The sequence below is a fragment of the Nicotiana sylvestris genome, chromosome 2 (assembly GCF_000393655.2).
Source record: "Nicotiana sylvestris chromosome 2, ASM39365v2, whole genome shotgun sequence".
Lineage (NCBI taxonomy): Eukaryota > Viridiplantae > Streptophyta > Magnoliopsida > Solanales > Solanaceae > Nicotiana > Nicotiana sylvestris.
In genome coordinates this window covers 60631203-60649680 of record NC_091058.1, presented here as the reverse complement: position 1 = coordinate 60649680, position 18478 = coordinate 60631203, and the positions used below count along the sequence as shown (strand labels likewise).

Sequence of the window (18478 nt, the reverse complement as noted above, 5' to 3'; positions counted from 1 at the left end):
CATTTACAAGAAAGAAAAGATAATCACCACTTATAGTGACAACAACATCGCCAGCAGTAACTTCCACAAGAAAAAATTAGAACCCCTTTCGACATATTTGGTGCGAGCACTACAACAACAACAACATACCCAGTATTATCTCACACCGTGGGATCTGGGGAGGGTAGTGTGTATGCAGACCTTACCCCTACCTTGTGAAGATAGAAAGGTTGTTTCCAATAAACCCTCGGCTCAGGAAAGCATAAGCACCACATATTTGGTGCGAGCACTCAAAAATATAAAATGATTATCGCCATATATGTGGAAGTGGCGGAGCCACTTTACAGGAAGGGGTGTGAAATGACACCCCTTCAGGGGAAAAATTACACTGTGTCAGTAGGTAAAAAAATAAATTATATGTATATATACTATGTATTGACTCCTCTTAATTTTCTGGTATATTTACTTTTATATATTTTGACACCTCTTAGCGAAAATTCTGGCTTCGCCGCTGATATGTGGCTGTATTATCACAATACATACAGACTATGTTTGGAAGAGAAATAAACATCCTGTAGTAACTAGTAGATATAGAGGTTCTTTGTAACTACTAAAGTAACAAATGTATACTCTTGACTCTTATTGGAACATGAGATATATGCATATTCTTAACACAACAACAAATGTGGAATGGCCTGTAAATTTTATATTATTTTGCTATCTCATTGAATTCTTCCAGAAGTTTCTCAATCGTCTTCCTTGATACAATTTTTTCAATCTCGAACACCCTCATCTCAGTAGCTAGACCTGTAAAATTACATCAAGAGTTCACACCCAGCATATGGGAAAGGGTATGTCTAGACACTCAAATGGTAGTTCATGAAATTGCATCTAGGGTCAGTAAGGGAAAGAAGAAAAAAGAAAAAGAGCAGAAGAAAAAGACAGTAATGGGTATATATAAGAGCCAGCTATTAGTTTTCTTTTCCTCTTAAAAAATCCCTACTTCCATGTAATAAACGACTTTCATTTCTATGCATTCTTGATACCCAAAAAAGCTGGTGAAATATGGCTTCAAGACAGAAACATAATCTTGAGACTGATAAAGTTATATATGGAGAAATATAGCTTACTGACCTGATTGACGCAAAGCTTTGAGTGGAAGCACATTTGCGTAGGAGTAGATAAACTGGAGCAGGCTTTTCATAAGCTCAGAAGATTCAGCTGAGACTAGAATCTCCCTCTAAAATTGAAAGCCAGGAACATGGTTAGATTGCTTGAATATCAGCAAAATGGTTATATCCCATATCACATACATCCAGTTCATAGAAGTACACACAACACAGAGCCATCCTTCTGTTCGCATAAACAAATTGGAAATTTTCTTTTACGAATGAGACAAAAGGAAAACTTCACCCAGGAAGCCGCTAAAAATAAGTCGCAATGAGAATTTAGAAATAAAGATTTATATTGTTCCAAGATACAAATTTAATAATAAGCCACCAGGCAACAGTATAACACAAAAGTAGAATAATCTGTCAGACACAACATCGAGCAACTTGATCCATCAAAATTAGAGCAAGCATTCAAAGAGGAGACCACTAAACCTTGAAGCTCTTCTCTGCATCATAATACCCTGAAACAATCAAGAGGATGCGAAGTTTCTCTAGTTCTGCATATCGAAAAGAAAATAATTGTCAAGACAAGGTGTCGTATCTCCCTGCTGTCAAAGTTATATTTGCTAAAGCATATTCACGATGAGTGAAAGTATAATGTCATTTGGCAGAACAGAAGGTAAAAAAGTTTTAACTCTCTACCAGACCAGAACCTTGTCCCCTCATCCTAGCACACAACAGTAAAAGAATTCTTGCAGCATGATATATATATATATATTCCTTGATAAAGATGGATCGATAAGATGATGGAGAGATCGAAAAAAGTTCTACCACTGCCATAGTAACTGCAGATAAGGACCAAAAGGGTTGTCATATTTGAGACTACATGAACTTGATTAAAGAATGTCACTGAGAGAAAGAGAGGGAAAAAAAAGGTGGGGGAGGGGGGGGGGGTAATCTATTTAACTAACAAAGTAAAGAACACTGGCCAGCTAGCTAGAGGATTTTCTCTCAGTGGTCAATAAGATGAGCCAGATTGAGTGGATCACATGAAAAAGAGCTACAGTTGGAGATATGATCAAAATTATCTTGTGATTAGTCACTGACTCAAATATTTATGCTTCCAAATTGGAAAAGGAGCAGTATCAATTACTTACTCTGGAAACTTCTTATGTTTTCTGCTGAAGTAGAGTGATGTGATAAGAGCTCCCCTATAGGTATTCCGACTGAACTCATTCCAATATTTGAAGTCCCCATTCTTGATCCTGTACCATCAGGTTTCCCTGCCCCAAGCACTGAAGGTCAGTCACATAAATAATACACTAAAAACATTGCATGAGGCATATCATGTCCATGACCTCAAAATGTGTGAAATGAGCCCAATAAGAATGTAAACTCCAAGGAAGTTTCTCAAATATCCAAGCTGTGTGTAAATTCTAACCGTAATATGATTGCATCAATTTACTCGACAGAACCCTGTAGACCATCTTATAGTTTCTTCCTAAGAGTTATTGCTAGCCAAATACTTGTCAAGAAAAAAGAAAAAACAGAATCTGGCTTAGATAAAATTACTTTGTGGCTAGCCAAAGGTTTGAGAATCTAATTACACATTCTAGGAACACTCATAAAAGATGAAGTGATACGTGTGAGCATGGAAAATCTAGTAATCCATATTTGTAGCTAGGTGTACTTTAATTAACTAATTTCAGGGTTACATTTCAGCACCTGTTAGCCCTTGGTCTTTAAATAAGTTTGAATACCAATACGAACTACAGTTCGATATATCTGTGCTCATATCCTACTACAGAAATGAATCATCTAGTTTAAAGTGGCGTACTTGAACAAAGCATCTACGAAAGCTAATAAATCATGGATTTGAAATAGAAAGGTCTGTGATTAGGACAAAGATAAGCAGATGAGTACCCGATTTTGACCATCTTCTAATATCTTTCCGTAAAACTTCTCCTGCTCTGGGGTCAGCTTCATCCGATTTTGACAAATTTATATTATCTTTCTGTAAAACTTCTCCGGCTCTGGGCTCAGCTGCATCTGACTTTGACAACTTTTTAATATCTTTTTGCAAAACTTCTGCTCTGGGGTCAGCTGCATCCGGTTTTGACAATCTTTTAATATCTTTTTGTAAAACTTCTCCTGCTTTGGGGTCAGTTGCATCATGCAATTTGTATCTAACTGAAAATGACAAAGTTGTAATTGGGAGCTGAGTCTGATCACTCTGGAATTAGAAACCTAGAATAGTGAAGAATAACGGCTATCAAAGCTGCATAACCTACAAATTTCATAAAGACCGTTACATCCAAATCGACCTGCTCCATTTATCAACAAAGTGGTCATGTACTTATCCGTTGTTGAACACTGAAGATTGAAGATGAAGACACAACCAAAATTTGTTATTGAGAGAGAATTGAAAATGTGGAATTTTGCCAAGGTGGAGATTTGTTGAAGTTTGGCAAAATGCCAAAGTCCCACATTGGTTGGGAGTTAAGTTTGGGGGGATTTTTCCCCTATAAAAGAAGGCCTAATGTTTAGGATTGAAACACACCTCTCATTTGCCTTCTCATCTGTTTAAGGCATTTGTATCTTCTCTCTTTAGTATTATTTCACTTGTATTTTGGAGTGGAATAAAATATTTGGTTGTGTCCGAGGAGTAGGCAGAATTAGCCGAACCTCGTAAATTCTGGTGTTCCCTTTATTATTGCTTTATTGTCTTATTTATTATTTGGTGGCTGTCATAATTTTTGGTATAGTAGTTGTGACTTATTCACACTCTATACATTTGGCTTCCGCAACAATTGGTATCAGAGCCAAGGTACTGTCTAAGTATGCTCTGTGGTTGCAGCATAGTCTGATCTTCCACATCAGAAAAGATTTATCTTGGTAACTGAGTCAAGGTTCTGTCTGAGTATGCTCTGTGGTTGCAGCTTAGTCTGATCTTCCACACCAGAAAGGAAATAATCTTGATTTGTGTCGTCAGCTATTAAATAATATTTGTGTCAAAGATGGGAGACAATAAACAAGAAGAATCTACATCAAGTGTCAACAATACGTCATCATTGGCATCTTCGCTTATGACAAGAATTGTGTCAAATGCGAAATTTGCGGTCGAAATATTTGACGGGTCCGGACATTTTGGGATGTGGCAAGGCGAGGTTCTAGATGTCCTTTTTCAACAAGGGCTAGATCTGGCCATTGAAGAAAAGAAACCAGATGTTATTGGAGAAGAAGATTGGAGAATTATCAACCGTGTTGCTTGCGGTACTATTCGATCCTACCTTGTCCCACATTGGTTGGGAGTTAAGTTTGGGGGGATTTTTCCCCTATAAAAGAAGGCCTAATGTTTAGGATTGAAACACATCTCTCATTTGCCTTCTCATCTGTTTAAGGCATTTGTATCTTCTCTCTTTAGTATTATTTCACTTGTATTTTGGAGTGGAATAAAATATTTGGTTGTGTCCGAGGAGTAGGCAGAATTAGCCGAACCTCGTAAATTCTGGTGTTCCCTTTATTATTGCTTTATTGTCTTATTTATTATTTGGTGGCTGTCATAATTTTTGGTATAGTAGTTGTGACTTATTCACACTCTATACATTTGGCTTCCGCAACACCCTTGACACAATAAGGGCATTAGTTAAGATAGTAGAAGTCCTTATGCCATCCAGAGAAACCCAAAGTGTAAGCAAAGCAAACAGCTGGACCTATGCTATAGGTAGGGATAAGAAGAAGAGGATATCTTTCACAAATTGAATTGCCAAATATAGTGCTCGTATTCAATTTTCACGGCAGAGCTGACAAGTAAATTGTGTTGAACATTTAGAAAGATACATGAACATGTTTTAGTAGGAGCTTGTGTATTGTTCATTGTTATCAAAAGAATCGATAGAAGTGGGGAAGGATTGTGCATCAACAAGGATTTGAATGCAGGGACCACTTTTACAGCCTCGGAAATTAAATGATTTAATAGAATCTTGCACTTTATGTTAATGCCTACCATAAGGTTTTCCCAGGTGGGAGATGGGGGATAGGAAACAGATGAGAATTTAATAAATCCCTCAGCAAATTGTATTTGGTCAGGTACACTAGAACCAGATAACAAAAGTACAAACTAATTCTCTTAAAAGTTGCTAGATACCTCCATTGACTACAATGTATTACAAATATTCACCGAGAAAACTGAGAATATTAGAAGTTTTTTGAAATTTGTTTCCAGGATTAAATGCAAATAAAGTTTTTTTATAAAAAAATCAAAAATCAAATGCCTACAAAGTTCATCTCATACTAAATGATTGATTCTACTATGATCTGTCTCAAAATAGTGTCTTCATTTCCACATTGGAGTTGCTATTACTCTTACAAATCTTTTCACCATTAAAAATACAATAGGACCCTCTTTCACACTTCCTAACAGAAAACAACATGAATATAAATGAAGGGTCCAGTTTCGTTACAACTATGAACAATATAATTTATCGATACTAATCACAAGAACCAGGAAAAACCAGGGGCAGAGCCACCTTTACAGTTACGGGTTCAGCGCAGAACCCAATAGCTTAGGCTCAAACCCTGTGTTTGTATTAAAAATTCATTTGATATGTATAAATAATTTATCCAGACCCCAATAAGAAAAAAGGATTGTGGTTCAGAACCCATAAACTAAAAATCCAATCTCCACCTCTGGGCAAAACATTCATTTGGAAAGGGTAAGCTTTTCATTTACCACTGGGAATTTTTTTGCAGTTTAAAATTCTCATCATATTTTTCACCTTCATATCTTTGGAATTACTTGGTCCTAAGGCCGTCTCAAATACTTGAATTCAACTGGGAGTCAAAAAAATTTGCAATTCTTTCAGATATCTATCATAATATATTGGTTGAAAACAGGCTCTGAGACTTCAGGCATCGGTACCAAATAACAGTATCTTTTTTCTTTTTTACAAGTCCAAACAACGGCAGTTCTGGTAGTTAGGGAGATGAAGAAAAGGAATGGTTTTAAAACATAATAGAGGACTTCAGTTTAGACAAATATAACTTGCATACACGTTTGAAAATCCAGATATTAGAGCTAGTACCAGAAGTCGACTGAACCCTTGACCTGCCAGTATCTCTGGTGAAGTGCATGCAAACTTGTCAGCAATAAGTGTGCAGCATGATGCCTCCTACAATAAATAAATTAGTACATAAAATACGTCAAGTAGAAGTAAGAACAATCATTTGGCTCCCGGCAGCAAGTTTGATTGTGTAAATAAAATGACCCTTAGGCCTAACTCAACATCGAAAGCTAGCTCATGAGGTGAGGGTTGCCAAGGCCTAACTTTCTCCAACATCCGTAAAATCTTGCTGTAATATTTCTCTAGTTGTTCTTAAATTTTTTGGAGCACAAGCTACACTGGACTAAGTCAAACTTCCACCAAATAAAGCATTTGCATAAATATTTACGAAGTCGAATTTAGTGACTAGTCTCCGTTAACCAATTTAAGATCAAGAGCTGTTAAACGTATGAAAATAGTGTTTTTAGAACATAGAAGACAAATCAAGGAAAATAACATTTATTGGTATGTCGATTTTCCCCTATATTTCTTATGGAAATGAGGAAAATACCTTCCCAAGGGTGATAGAACCAACTGAAGAATAAGGTGTATTTTCCTGCTTAAACAGAAAAGGTCAGAGCATAGCCTCACTCTATTTAACAGACTTTACTACTTGACATAGTCAAAATATAATGGAGAAATAGAAAAAAGAAACCGAAATAAAAAGAACCTCTCTGCAATTAAAAATTTCAACCACTGCATCCTTTAATGCCTGTTCCAGTAAGCAGCAACTAATCATTATTCAACTGATTAATAGCAAATCAGCACACTTGAAACAAAGCACTTACCTCCTGATTAGCTGGAAGCTTGCTTTGGTTGACTAAAACAAGTTTAAGACTCCCATATAAATCGTAGTAGGAAAGATCAATCTGTTGAAAGTTTAACGAAGAGAACATAATTAAAACTTTTGAGACATAAAAATTATCAAGCTATCAATTGAATAAGAACCAAGTAGTATGTCCATATTTAGAGTATAGCAGAAAGTAGAGACTTTTTTTTTTGTTTGAGTAAAAGACAAGATCTTCAAACTTTCCAAGGAAAGCAGATCAGTTGTTTGGATGACGTTCCTGGAATTTCATTTACTATGTGGACCTAAGTCTAGAGAATTTAGACTACAGTCTCATTTCCTTTCATTAACTTTGCATATAGAATGGAACATACCTCATCAATAAAAATCAAGGAAGATTTATCAAGAAAGCAAGAATCAAGTAGCCATCTGAGCTCAGCATGAGAATGAATGTCCGACCTCTTCGTGTTTATGACAGGCACAATGCATAACTGGTTGTCATTTAATGTTTCATTCAAGTAAAAAGCATACATTATGGTTGAAGCAACAGATGCAATATCTGCATCCAGATGGCAAAAAAAACATACGATTAAAGTCGACCAATGTAAGATGCAGGTTGTTACAAATGATCACAGACGCGCATTGAATGTTCAAGCTACTGATTGTTCTCTAAATAAGGACTTTTCCTTCTGTGCTGCAATTGATAAATTAAACGAAGCAAGTATTTCTCAATAATTGCCAAAGGACTATATAAGGTGAGCACCTCTTTTGTCTGAGTATACAACCTATATACTTCTGGTCCTATAAGGTGCTATTCAATGAAAGAGGAAGCTTAAACTTGAAAAAGGGGCAGCCCGGTGCACAAAGCATCCCGTATTTATGCAGGGTGCGGGAATGGCCGCACCCTAGGGGTGTGATATAGACAGCCTACCTAATGCAAGCATTATTGGCTGCTTCCACGGCTTGAACCCGTGACCTTGAACAATTTGCAAAATCTTTACACGTGGCAAAGGAGATGGTGCATTTCTCCTTAAACATAAACAACCAGAAATACTTATGCGATTACAATTTCTGAGCAATATATATACTAAAAAAACAAATTGTAAAATCAAAAGTGATTTACTAGGATCTACGTTCTTTAACTGTAGGCTTAGGCCATTCGCAACCTTTTCCAGAAGCTTCTACTCTATTGGATTATCCACTCATTTTATGTAGCTCATGTTTTCAATTGGAGACATCATGGCTCCATAATTGTATGGAAATTATCATTCATTATGATACTTTATCTACTCCTACAAGTATCCGTTGCTTTAGTATTTGTATAGTTTGGCCCTGTTTAAGTAGAATCAAAGTATCAAACATCAAGATATTTGTTCCAATAGAATTCATGCATCATCAGTAACGTGAGGATCCTCAACCTCTCTCTGAGATTCTTAAACCAAGTCGGTAACTGGAGAAAACAATCTTTAACTTTAAATAGAAGATATATCATGTCAGTAACTCTTCAAATTTTGGGGACTGATAGCAAGAAATGTTAGGATACTGCTCATGAGTCAAAACATAAATTGGATCATGTTGTACAAATCCAGTTCACGAGTAACTAGTTAACTATCCTTGAAAAAGAAAATGTAGAATCATCTAAGGCTTAACACTTTCAGACTATTGTACTCTGCTTGCTACTTAGCTTTTCAAATCAAATAACAACTGATTCTCCTTTGTTGATTTACTTTATTCATGAATACAACTCTTTATGCACAAGTATTCTTAAAACTAGCATATTTCAATTGGGTGACCAACATTTATGGGGCTCTATCTAGTATCAAATATAAAACAAAATGAAGGAAAAAATTTCATGATTATCTGATGATTTACCATGCCATTTGTAGTTTCAATCTCTCTACCACAAGACAAGTTAAAGATGCTGCCATGATAGCCATATATCTATGGTCCACCATCCATTCTGGCCTTCTCTGTTTACTTCCCCTCATCTCCAGCACTCTTACCACTTTCCTGAGACCTTGAACTTTATATTTTTTTCACTTTCAAACCACAGCTTAAATGTACTCTCAAAATTCTTAACTTTCAAATCAAACTTCAAAGGACATACAGTACATATCTATCATGAACACTCCTCTCGAGATGATCTTCTAAGCCCTAATGAGGACAGTTTTGGATATGAAATTAAGACCAATTTAACTCGGTGTATACTTTAGGAATATGTTGGATGCTGATAAACTACAAACTTGAGAATCGTTTATTTATCCATGGACTATTTCGAGACATTGCAACATGCTAAACTTAAATGAAATTACAGAAGCTGGTTACTAAGGAGGCAATTCTAAGTTAGAGAATGAATGGTTCATGGAGGTTACCGCAGCAGTCTGGGCCAATCACTGCATGCAAGAATCTTGATGGAACTCCTGCACTAACATCATCTCTTCTTGCCTTCAGAAAAATATTCAGCCTGTGAATTCCTTGACATGATCCAACAACTTCCAGCTGCGGTGAATATCCACAGTAGAACAATGCTGCCGATTGAGGAAGTGGAATGTCGGAGATAGATGTACATCTCTTGGTCACGCTATAAGATCTTTCATAGGCAGGCAAATGTAAGCCACTAGGAAAATAGTACTCTCCATTTGCTTCAAATGATCTTTGACTAGACTGCATGGTAGACTCATCTATATCATGCAAATCAAACTTCAAGCCAGACCGAGGACTTCCCAAAGGGGAGGAACTCATCGTGGAAGCTGCTGATGACCTCGCAGAGAATGACCGACCAAGAGGTTCATGAATACTTTCTGAATCTGAATTAGTAAAATTTCTATCATAATAAGCATCATTTCCAGATAATTCCACATGAATCTTTTTCTGTCCTCGTTTACCAACATCCGAGGCCGACCTCGTTATGTCATTCTTTGTGGCTTTTCTATGAATGTCTAGACCACTTCCTTTGCTGATGACTGCTGCCTCACCTCTTCGCATGCCATCGAAAAAAGGGTCATCTCTGGCACGTGTATATTTTTCCTGAAAGTAGACCAGAAAGATGTAATAAAAGTACTAATGCAGCTATAAGCATGTTTTTCGTCAGGTCCAGCAAGACCACAGATACACGCTTGATCAGGTATGTCGATTGGAGTTACACTGCAAAATCACACATTACAGGCCTTTTCTACATCACTGTTTGGATAACTGAATATGATAATACAAAAATCAACGGAGCACTAAACTCTATTTTCATTTATATTAGAAGTAATTCCAGGAATTTTAACAATTATGCCTTAATTTGACTATAACGTATTGGGACAGCGATGTGGTTTATGGAAAGAGCATCTAAAGCATGAGCGCCAGCAATATTCCGATCCTTAAGGATCGCAAGGTCAAAATAATTAATTTTCTAGACCAGCCAAAGAGTGAACCATTAAAAAGAAGAAGTTAATCCAAGTAAAAGCAGAAGTATTGCAATGAATCTGAAGATATTGGAAGCTGTTGGTTAGCGGTACAAAAAGTGGCAATCAGATGGTATAATATCAAGTTACTTTAGCTATGATCAAGCAATAAAATGAAGAGTCAAAGAGATGAAGCTGAAGTTATTCTCGTGAAAAATATTCCAAATAATAATTGAACTTTGAGTTAAAGAAGTAGATGGAAAGGAATATTTCTCACCTTTCGAAGTTGTGCCATTGGAGAAAGGATGATGTATTGAGAAAGTACTGCAGAAGTCTGTCAAATAGAAAATACATAATAGAGCGAAAGGAAATTGCCGATAGATTTGGACAAAGAGAATTGGACGGTAAATAGTACGAAATACAGAAAAGGATGCCAAAGTAGCGACATCGCAGTGTCTTCGTAGGCATTGTGGATTCCGCTATTGCAGCTGTTTGTATAAGCATACAAAACAGTTGAGCAAGGAAACATATTTTCAGCCTTTTATAACTCCCCCCATAATAAACTTTTGTTACTCGGTGACCCCTGAAGTTTGTGTTGGACACTTTACACCCTCATACAACAAATTATGATCATAATTACCGGGAGAAATGTTAAAAGTATTTAAAAGGAAATTACGTAATTGTTTTGGAATAAGCAAAATATATTCTTTTGTTCATTTTAATTTTACCTTTTGATTTTTTCCATTTTTTACAGTATCAATTAATTTTGTACTTTGCATTTCTTTCCGTAGCTTTATAGCCATTTAAGGGCATATTACCTACATGCAGTTAATCAGTATTTCTTATTTTTATAATAGTAATAATTTTCTTAAAAGCAAATGAATTGATCATTTTCTTATTCTTTTGATCTTTTTTGTCAAATTGACCAACTAATGATTATACCAAATTTAAAGGGGTCATTTTTCGTTTACTTGATTCTTCAAGAATGTTTTATGAACATACCTTTTTATATCTCACAACTTCTTAATATTTTTTAGATTATGGTTAACTCTGAGTTCGTAGACATAATTCTTGATGATACTTTAGTTACGTAGGAGGAATAGTCAAACAGATCCAAAAAAAATTCATTTTGCTAAAATTGCTGGAAATATAAAAGGACGCTTAACATTGTTGGAGTAGGGAGTAATTGTTAGTATATTGTATTTGTAAAATAATTTTGGAGAATATAAAAATAACGTATAAATAGAAATGAAAAACAGAAACAAAATTTAATCTGAGCCCACTGAATTCACAGTGTTTTCTTAAGGAATTTAATCCCCTCCTAGTACCCAAGGTTGTGGATTATTTCCTCCCAGGATAGAACGAATTACACACTGGTGTAGCGGTACTTCAAACCCCAGTGTTTCAGCGAACACAAATATCAGTAGCAAATCACACTTATTGTTGCTTAGTAGATAAAACAATATAGAAGAAAGAGGGAGAACTTAGAAATTCGTATGGAAAATCTGAGAAAATGATCTAATATATATAGCCAATATGTTGAGACTCTTCAGAAGGGCTATCATGACAGTTTAAGCAAAACGGCCATAACGTAAATGGTTATTTACGTATCAATAAAACGGGAATTCAAACCTTATTCTTCCGTTACAAAAACAGAAAACGGAGGGGAAGGGAACTTAATTTTTCGTTACAAAAAACGGAAAACGGGCGTTGAGGAAACGAATAATTTGGATTTAATATTAATTTTCCGTTTACAAAAACCGGATAATTAATAATATTACGTTAATATTTACTATTGAAAAATAAATTTGGTCCAAAAAATTAATCGATTAATTATTTGACCGAAGCCGAATTCGAAGCCGAATCCGAAGCCAAAGTCGAGTCGAGCGACGACGACGACGGTGTCCCTTTGTCAAGGAGGGAATCTCAAATGAAACTCAAATATTTTATTTTTCCTCCATTTTCCATTCACCCTCTTTTAAGCATATTTTAGCTTTAAAACTCAACGATCCCCACATGAATGGGAGATGGCTATATTACGGAAATATGCATGAAAAATTGTGTGATTCACAAGCAAGGATTAATTGCATCTGCATAAGTAGGTTTCCCTTTGAACTTTCCGTAGTGAACTTATGTCGAATATACTCGGTCAATCGGTAGATTTGATATCTTTGAACCATTGAACTTTGGTGTATACCTAGACAATCATATGTCACACAACCAACCCTTAACCATTTTTGGTTCTCATTGTTGTGTTCGTTTCAGCCATGAACACAACCTGGTTTCATAAGTGCGTAGAGAACTCGCCTTACAAAATTCTTCTTGAAACGGCTAACAATTCACACTTACATAGGTGATTCCTAAACGTGACATCCCATAGATACACTATTTGATGTACCCCGTATCAAATTTAGAAATTATTAAAAAGCTTTAATGCTTTATCCTTGGTAATTAACATTGTCTCATCACGAGAATGGACCAAAATTTTAGGTGACAATGTTGAACCATCATTAATGGCTTTGTTTGATCTCCTTGAACCTAGAGCTTGGGATCTCCAGTCTTTTAGGTAGAGTTACCGCCACAATGACTTGTTCTCGGTCATAGTCTCATTCCCCTCAATGATTTCTCAACTACCTCTCTAGTTAGGCCTTTTGTTAGTGGATTCGACACATTATCACTTGACTCCACGTAGTTAATCGTGATAATTACTCTAGAGAGTAGTTGTCTAACAGTTTTATGTCTTCCTCGTATATGACGAGATTTACCGTTATACATAACGCTCTTCCAATTGTCGCTTGACTATCGCAATGTATGCATATTGGTGCCAATGGTTTGGGCCAAAATGGAATGTCTTCCAAGAAATTCCTTGAGCCATTCAGTTTCTTCACCGGCTTTATCTAAGATTATGAACTCAGGCTCCATTGTAGAGCGGGCAATACAAGTTTGTTTGGACGACTTCCAAGATACCGCTCCTCCACCAATAGTGAATAGATATCCAGTCGTGGCTTAGAATCAGTTGAACCGGTCACTAATTTGCATCACAGTATCCCTCAATCACCGCAGGATATTTACTGTAGTGCAAAGCAAAGTCCTGAATATGTTGTAAATATCCCAAAACTTGTTTCGTTGCCATCCAATGAGACTGACCTGGATTGCTCGTGTATCGACTCAATTTACTTATAGTACAAGCTATATCTGATCGTGTACAATTCATGATATACATTAAGCATTCAAACATACGAGCATAATCCAATTGTGATATGCTTTGGCCTTTGTTCTTTGCCAATGCAAAATTCACGCCAATTGGAGTCTTTGCAACTTTAAACCCTAAGTGCTTGAATTTTTCAAGTATTGTCTTAATATAATGAGCTTGTGACAATGCCAGACCTTTAGGAGTCTTATGGATCTTAATCTCCAGAATTAAATCAACAACTCCCAAGTCCTTCATATCAAACTTGCTAGTTAGCATACGCTTAGTCGTATTTATGTTGACAATATCATTACTCATTATCAGCATATCATCCATATATAAGCAAACAATGACTATGTGATTTGGAACATTTTTAATGTATACACATTTATCCTATTTATTTATCATAAAATTATTTGACAATATTGTTTGGTCAAATTTTGCATACCATTGTTTGGGTGATTATTTTAGTCCGTAAAGGGACTTAACAAGTCTACATACCTTCTTTTCTTTACTTGGAACCACAAACCCTTCAGGTTGTTCCATTTGATGAATTTCAAGATCATACACTGCAACTAATGCTACTAACATCTGTATGGTGTAATTTTTATAACTGGAGAGTATGTATCAAAGTAGTCAAGACCTTCTCGTTGTCTATACCCTTTGACTACAAGTCTTGCCTTAAATTTACCAATAGTGCCATCATATTTAATTTTCCTCTTAAAAATCCATTTAGAACCCAAATGTTTATTTCCAGGAGGAAGATCAATCAATTCCCATGCATGGTTGGTTAATATGGATTCTATTTCACTATTGACTGCCTCTTTCCAAAACAATAATTCCGAAGAAGACATAGCTTCTTTAAATGTTCGAGGCTCATTATCCAATAAGAAAGTCACAAAATCTTGTCCAAATAAAGTAGACGTTCTTTAACATTTACTATGTCTTGGATCCTCCTGATTAAATGTACTTTCTTTTGTTTCTTCCTGAGGTCGTTTAGATTCTTCACCAATCGACTCACATTCCTTTTTATACGGACATATATTTTCAAAGAACTCAGCATTATCTGACTATATAATCGTATTATTATGAATATTGGGATTTTTTGATTTATGAACCGGAAATCAGTATGACTTACTATTGGTCGCATATCCTATGAAAACACAATCAACGGTTTTCGGTCCTACTTTTACCCTTTTCGGTTTAGGAACTTGCACTTTTGCCAAACACCCACACACTTTAAAATAATTCAAGTTGGACTTCCTTCCTTTCCATTTTTCATATGGAATGGATTGTGTTTTGCTATGGGGTACTCGATTTAGTATCCGGTTAGCCGTAAGAACAGCTTCCCCCCACAAGTTCTCTGGTAAACCAGAACTTATCAACAATGCGTTCATTATCTTCTTTAATGAACGATTCTTTCTTTTTGCAATTCCATTGGATTGAGGTGTGTAAGGGGCCGTTGTTTGATGAATAATTTCATATTCTAAACATATTTCTTCAAAAGGAGATTCATATTCACCACCCATGTCACTTCTTATCATTTTGATTTTCCTGTTAAGTTGTATTTCAACTTCATTTTTGTATTGCTTGAATGTGTCTATTGCTTCATCTTTACTACTCCCTCTGTTCCAGTTTATGTGAACCTATTTCCTTTTTGGTCCGTTCCAAAAAGAATGAACCTTTTCTAAATTTGGTAACAATTTAGCTTAAAGTTACAACTTTACCCTTAATGAGAAGCTTTTATAACCATACAAATACTCTGGGCCCCATTTAGACTTGTTTAGGACCACAAATTCCAAAAGTCTTCATTTTTTACTTAAACTCCGTGCCCAGTCAAACAGGTTCACATAAATTGGAACGGAGGGAGTATTAAGTAAGTAAATATAGCAATATCGAGTATTGTTGTCAATAAAAGTTATGAAATACTTCTTTCCACCACGAGATGATATTGACTTCATGTCGCAAATATCTGTGTGAATTAAGTCTAAAGGATTTGAATTCCTTTCAACTGACTTATAAGGATGTTTAACATACTTAGATTCCACACATATTTGTCATTTTGATTTTTCGCATTCAAACTTAGGCAATACTTCCAAGTTAATCATTTTCCACAAGGTTTTATAATTGACATGACCCAAACGTATATGCCATAAATCATTTGACTCAAGTAAGTCAGAAGAAGCTGAAATTTTATTATTATTCTCAACAACCATTACGTTTAGCTTGAAAAGGCCCTCAGTGAGGTAACCTTTTCCTACAAACATATCATTCTTACTTATTACAATCTTATCAGATACAAAGACACATTTAAACTCGTTCTTAACAAGAAGTCTAGCAGAGACTAAGTTCTTTCTAATCTCGGGAACATGAAGGACGTTGTTTAGAGTCACCACCTTACCAAAAGTCATTTTCAGAAATACCTTTCCACATCCTTCAATTTTGACAGTTGCAGAATTTCCCATAGAAAGCGTCTCTTTGGGTCCAACGGGAGCATATGTAGCAAATGCTTCTCTAATGGTACAAACATGGCGAGTGGCTCTAGAATCAATTCACCACTTCTTAGGATTTCCCACCAGGTTGCATTCAGAAAGCATAGCACACAAGTCATCAACATCTTCGTTCTTTTCAACCATGTTTGCTTGACCCTTCTTCTTGTCTTTCTTCGGAGCACGATAATATGTAGATTTGTGTCCAAATTTCCACAGTTGTAGAAATTTCCATTGAACCTCTTCTTGCTTGGGTTGCTTTTCGGTCAAGAAGCCTGCTTCCTCTTTCTCTTATTTTGAGGAGTATTCTCAACAATGTTTGCTCCCATTATTGTTGAGTTTCCATAACCTCTCTTTTCAGCAGCTTTGCTGTCCTCTTCGATTCTCAACCGAACAATGAGATCTTCAAGCGACATCTCCTTGCGTTTGTGTTTCAAGTAGTTTTAGAAGTCCTTCCACAAATGACGCAACTTCTCAATTATCGCTGCTACTTGGAAAGCTTCATTAATGACAAGACCTTCAATGAAAATTCTGTTGGTAAACATAATAAAATTAATACTATCAACATTAGTATTAATTCTACTTATACCTTCAACAAGGAGATCGTGAATAATCACTTGCAATTCCTGGACTTGGGTAATAACAGACTTGCTATCTACCATTTTGTAGTCCAAAAATTTAGCGGCAACGAATTTATTCAACCCGACATCTTCAGTTTTGTATTTCCTTTCAAGCGTAATCCACAGTTCTTTTGACGTCTCCACACTATTATAGACATTATACAGATCGTCATCTAGTCCTCTAAGAATATAATTCTTTCACATAAAATTAGAATGCTTCCACGCCTCAATCACGAGAAAGCGTTCATGCTCTGGAGTTTCATCGGCCATAACAGGAACATCTTCCTTAATGAACTTCTGTAGACTTAAAGTAGTCAAGTAGAAGAACATCTTCTGCTGCCACCGCTTAAATTCAATCCCGAAAATTTTTCGGTTTTTTCTGTCGGTGCCAATGCCGGTGTTGTTCGGCTTGTCGATGCAATGGCAGTCACCATAGGAACAGTCTGGTTCCCGTTGTCATTCGTCATTTCTGTAAAAGAATGACACAAACAAACGTTAAAATCACGTAAATTTTAATGTCCAACATAGTAGAAAATCACAAACATTTTAGTCTCCAGAATAGTGAATATAACACAAATACAAAAATAATTAAAATTTCTTAAGCTTGTTAGTATACTGTATTTGTAAAATAATTCTGAAGAATATAAAAATAACGTATAAACATAAATGAAAAACAGAAATAAAATTTAATCCGAGCCCACTGAGTTCACAATGTTTCCTTTAGGAATTTAATCCCCTCCTAGTACCCAAGGTTGTGTATTATTTCCTCCTAGGATAGAACGAATTACACACTTGTGTAGCGGTACTTCAAACCCCAGTGTTTCAGCGAACACAAAGATCAGTATCAAATCACACTTACTGTTGCTTAGTAATTAAAACAATACAGAAGAAAGGAGAAGAACTCAGAAATTCGTATAGAAAATCTGAGAGAATGATCTGATATATATAGCCAATATGTTGAGACTCTTCGGAAGGGCTATCATGACCACAATAAAACGGGAATTCAAACCTTATTCTTCCATTTCAACGGACGGGAGGGGAACTTAATTTTCCGTTATAAAAAACGGAAAACGGACGTCCGGATTTAATAATATTACGTTAATATTTACTATTAAAAAAAATAGTCCAAAAAATTAATCAATCAATCGATCATTTGACCGAAGCCGAAGCAAGCGACGACGACGGCCTGAGGTTTGCCTTCTTTTTAACTCTTTAAGAGCTAGAAGAAAAGCAGTTGTATATATATCCATCAAAAATATTTTCCTCTTCCAATATGAGACAATGTCCATTTGTCAATGAGGGAATCTCAAATGAAATTTACTTGACCCTCTTTTAAGCCTATTTTATCTTAAAAACTCAACAATAATAGATGAAGAATTAACCTAAATAGCCATTTACTTGAGTGATTAAACTAAATATAGACGACGAATATATAATATACGTATAACTCATGTATAATATATGTTTAATTATATAATTAGTGAATAACTTATGTAAATCGGCTAGAAAAAGTAATTGGCGAATTTGGCCGGCTATGCGTGTAGAGATACCATTAATGTATGTATCTCACTTAGAACATTGGTTTTCAGAAATCACACTTTTACCTCTAATATACGTAAATGATTTAAAAAGTTACTACGATGTTAATAATATTTATGTTTGTCACTTTCAAGTTTCAAATAAAATGTATCTCTTCCTCCATCCTTAATTTGAGTAACAACCTCCTAGTTGAGTCTTGGCCAAGTCTAAGACCAACTCTTTTAGTCTACAAAGGATCATGTGTTTGCGTCAATGTTTAGAGAACTCAAAG

General features: G+C 35.7%; 2 protein-coding genes across 3 annotated transcripts; both read right to left on the bottom strand.

The window, feature by feature from the left end:
• Positions 1-466: 466 nt before the first annotated feature.
• Positions 467-3461, bottom strand: LOC104214476 (uncharacterized). Of its 2 annotated transcripts, none has more exons than XM_009764146.2 (6): positions 3383-3461; positions 3015-3281; positions 2249-2374; positions 1584-1648; positions 1114-1219; positions 467-786 (listed from the first exon to the last, which is right to left on the bottom strand). In XM_009764146.2, exons 1-6 carry the CDS (start codon positions 3441-3443, stop codon positions 689-691), a joined length of 723 nt encoding a protein of 240 aa, XP_009762448.1. In that variant the 5' UTR covers positions 3444-3461; the 3' UTR covers positions 467-688. The 2 variants fall into 2 exon arrangements, with proteins under 2 accessions (XP_009762448.1, XP_070023511.1); XM_070167410.1 differs by having other exon boundaries at positions 3015-3194.
• A 940-nt stretch (positions 3462-4401) lies between these two features.
• On the bottom strand, positions 4402-10854 carry LOC104240935 (uncharacterized). Its single transcript, XM_009795839.2, has 7 exons — positions 10647-10854; positions 9353-10007; positions 7355-7539; positions 6982-7062; positions 6864-6905; positions 6705-6749; positions 4402-6262 (listed from the first exon to the last, which is right to left on the bottom strand). The coding sequence occupies exons 1-7, from the start codon at positions 10662-10664 to the stop codon at positions 6116-6118; spliced, it is 1173 nt and encodes a 390-aa protein (XP_009794141.1). The 5' UTR covers positions 10665-10854; the 3' UTR covers positions 4402-6115.
• Positions 10855-18478: the final 7624 nt, after the last annotated feature.

Excerpts from the sequence above, each read along its gene's own strand:
- LOC104214476 (XM_009764146.2), bottom strand. The coding sequence starts at position 3,443 with ATGACCACTTTGTTGATAAATGGAGCAGGTCGATTTGGATGTAACGGT. Across the intron at positions 2,375-3,014 it reads TAGAAGATGGTCAAAATCGG|GGAAACCTGATGGTACAGGA; the intron begins GTACTCATCTGC and ends TGCTTGGGGCAG. Across the intron at positions 1,220-1,583 it reads ATGCAGAGAAGAGCTTCAAG|AGGGAGATTCTAGTCTCAGC; the intron begins GTTTAGTGGTCT and ends TTTCAATTTTAG.
- LOC104240935 (XM_009795839.2), bottom strand. Across the intron at positions 6,750-6,863 it reads AAATTTTTAATTGCAGAGAG|GAAAATACACCTTATTCTTC; the intron begins GTTCTTTTTATT and ends CTGTTTAAGCAG. Across the intron at positions 6,263-6,704 it reads GTTCTATCACCCTTGGGAAG|GAGGCATCATGCTGCACACT; the intron begins GTATTTTCCTCA and ends TATTTATTGTAG.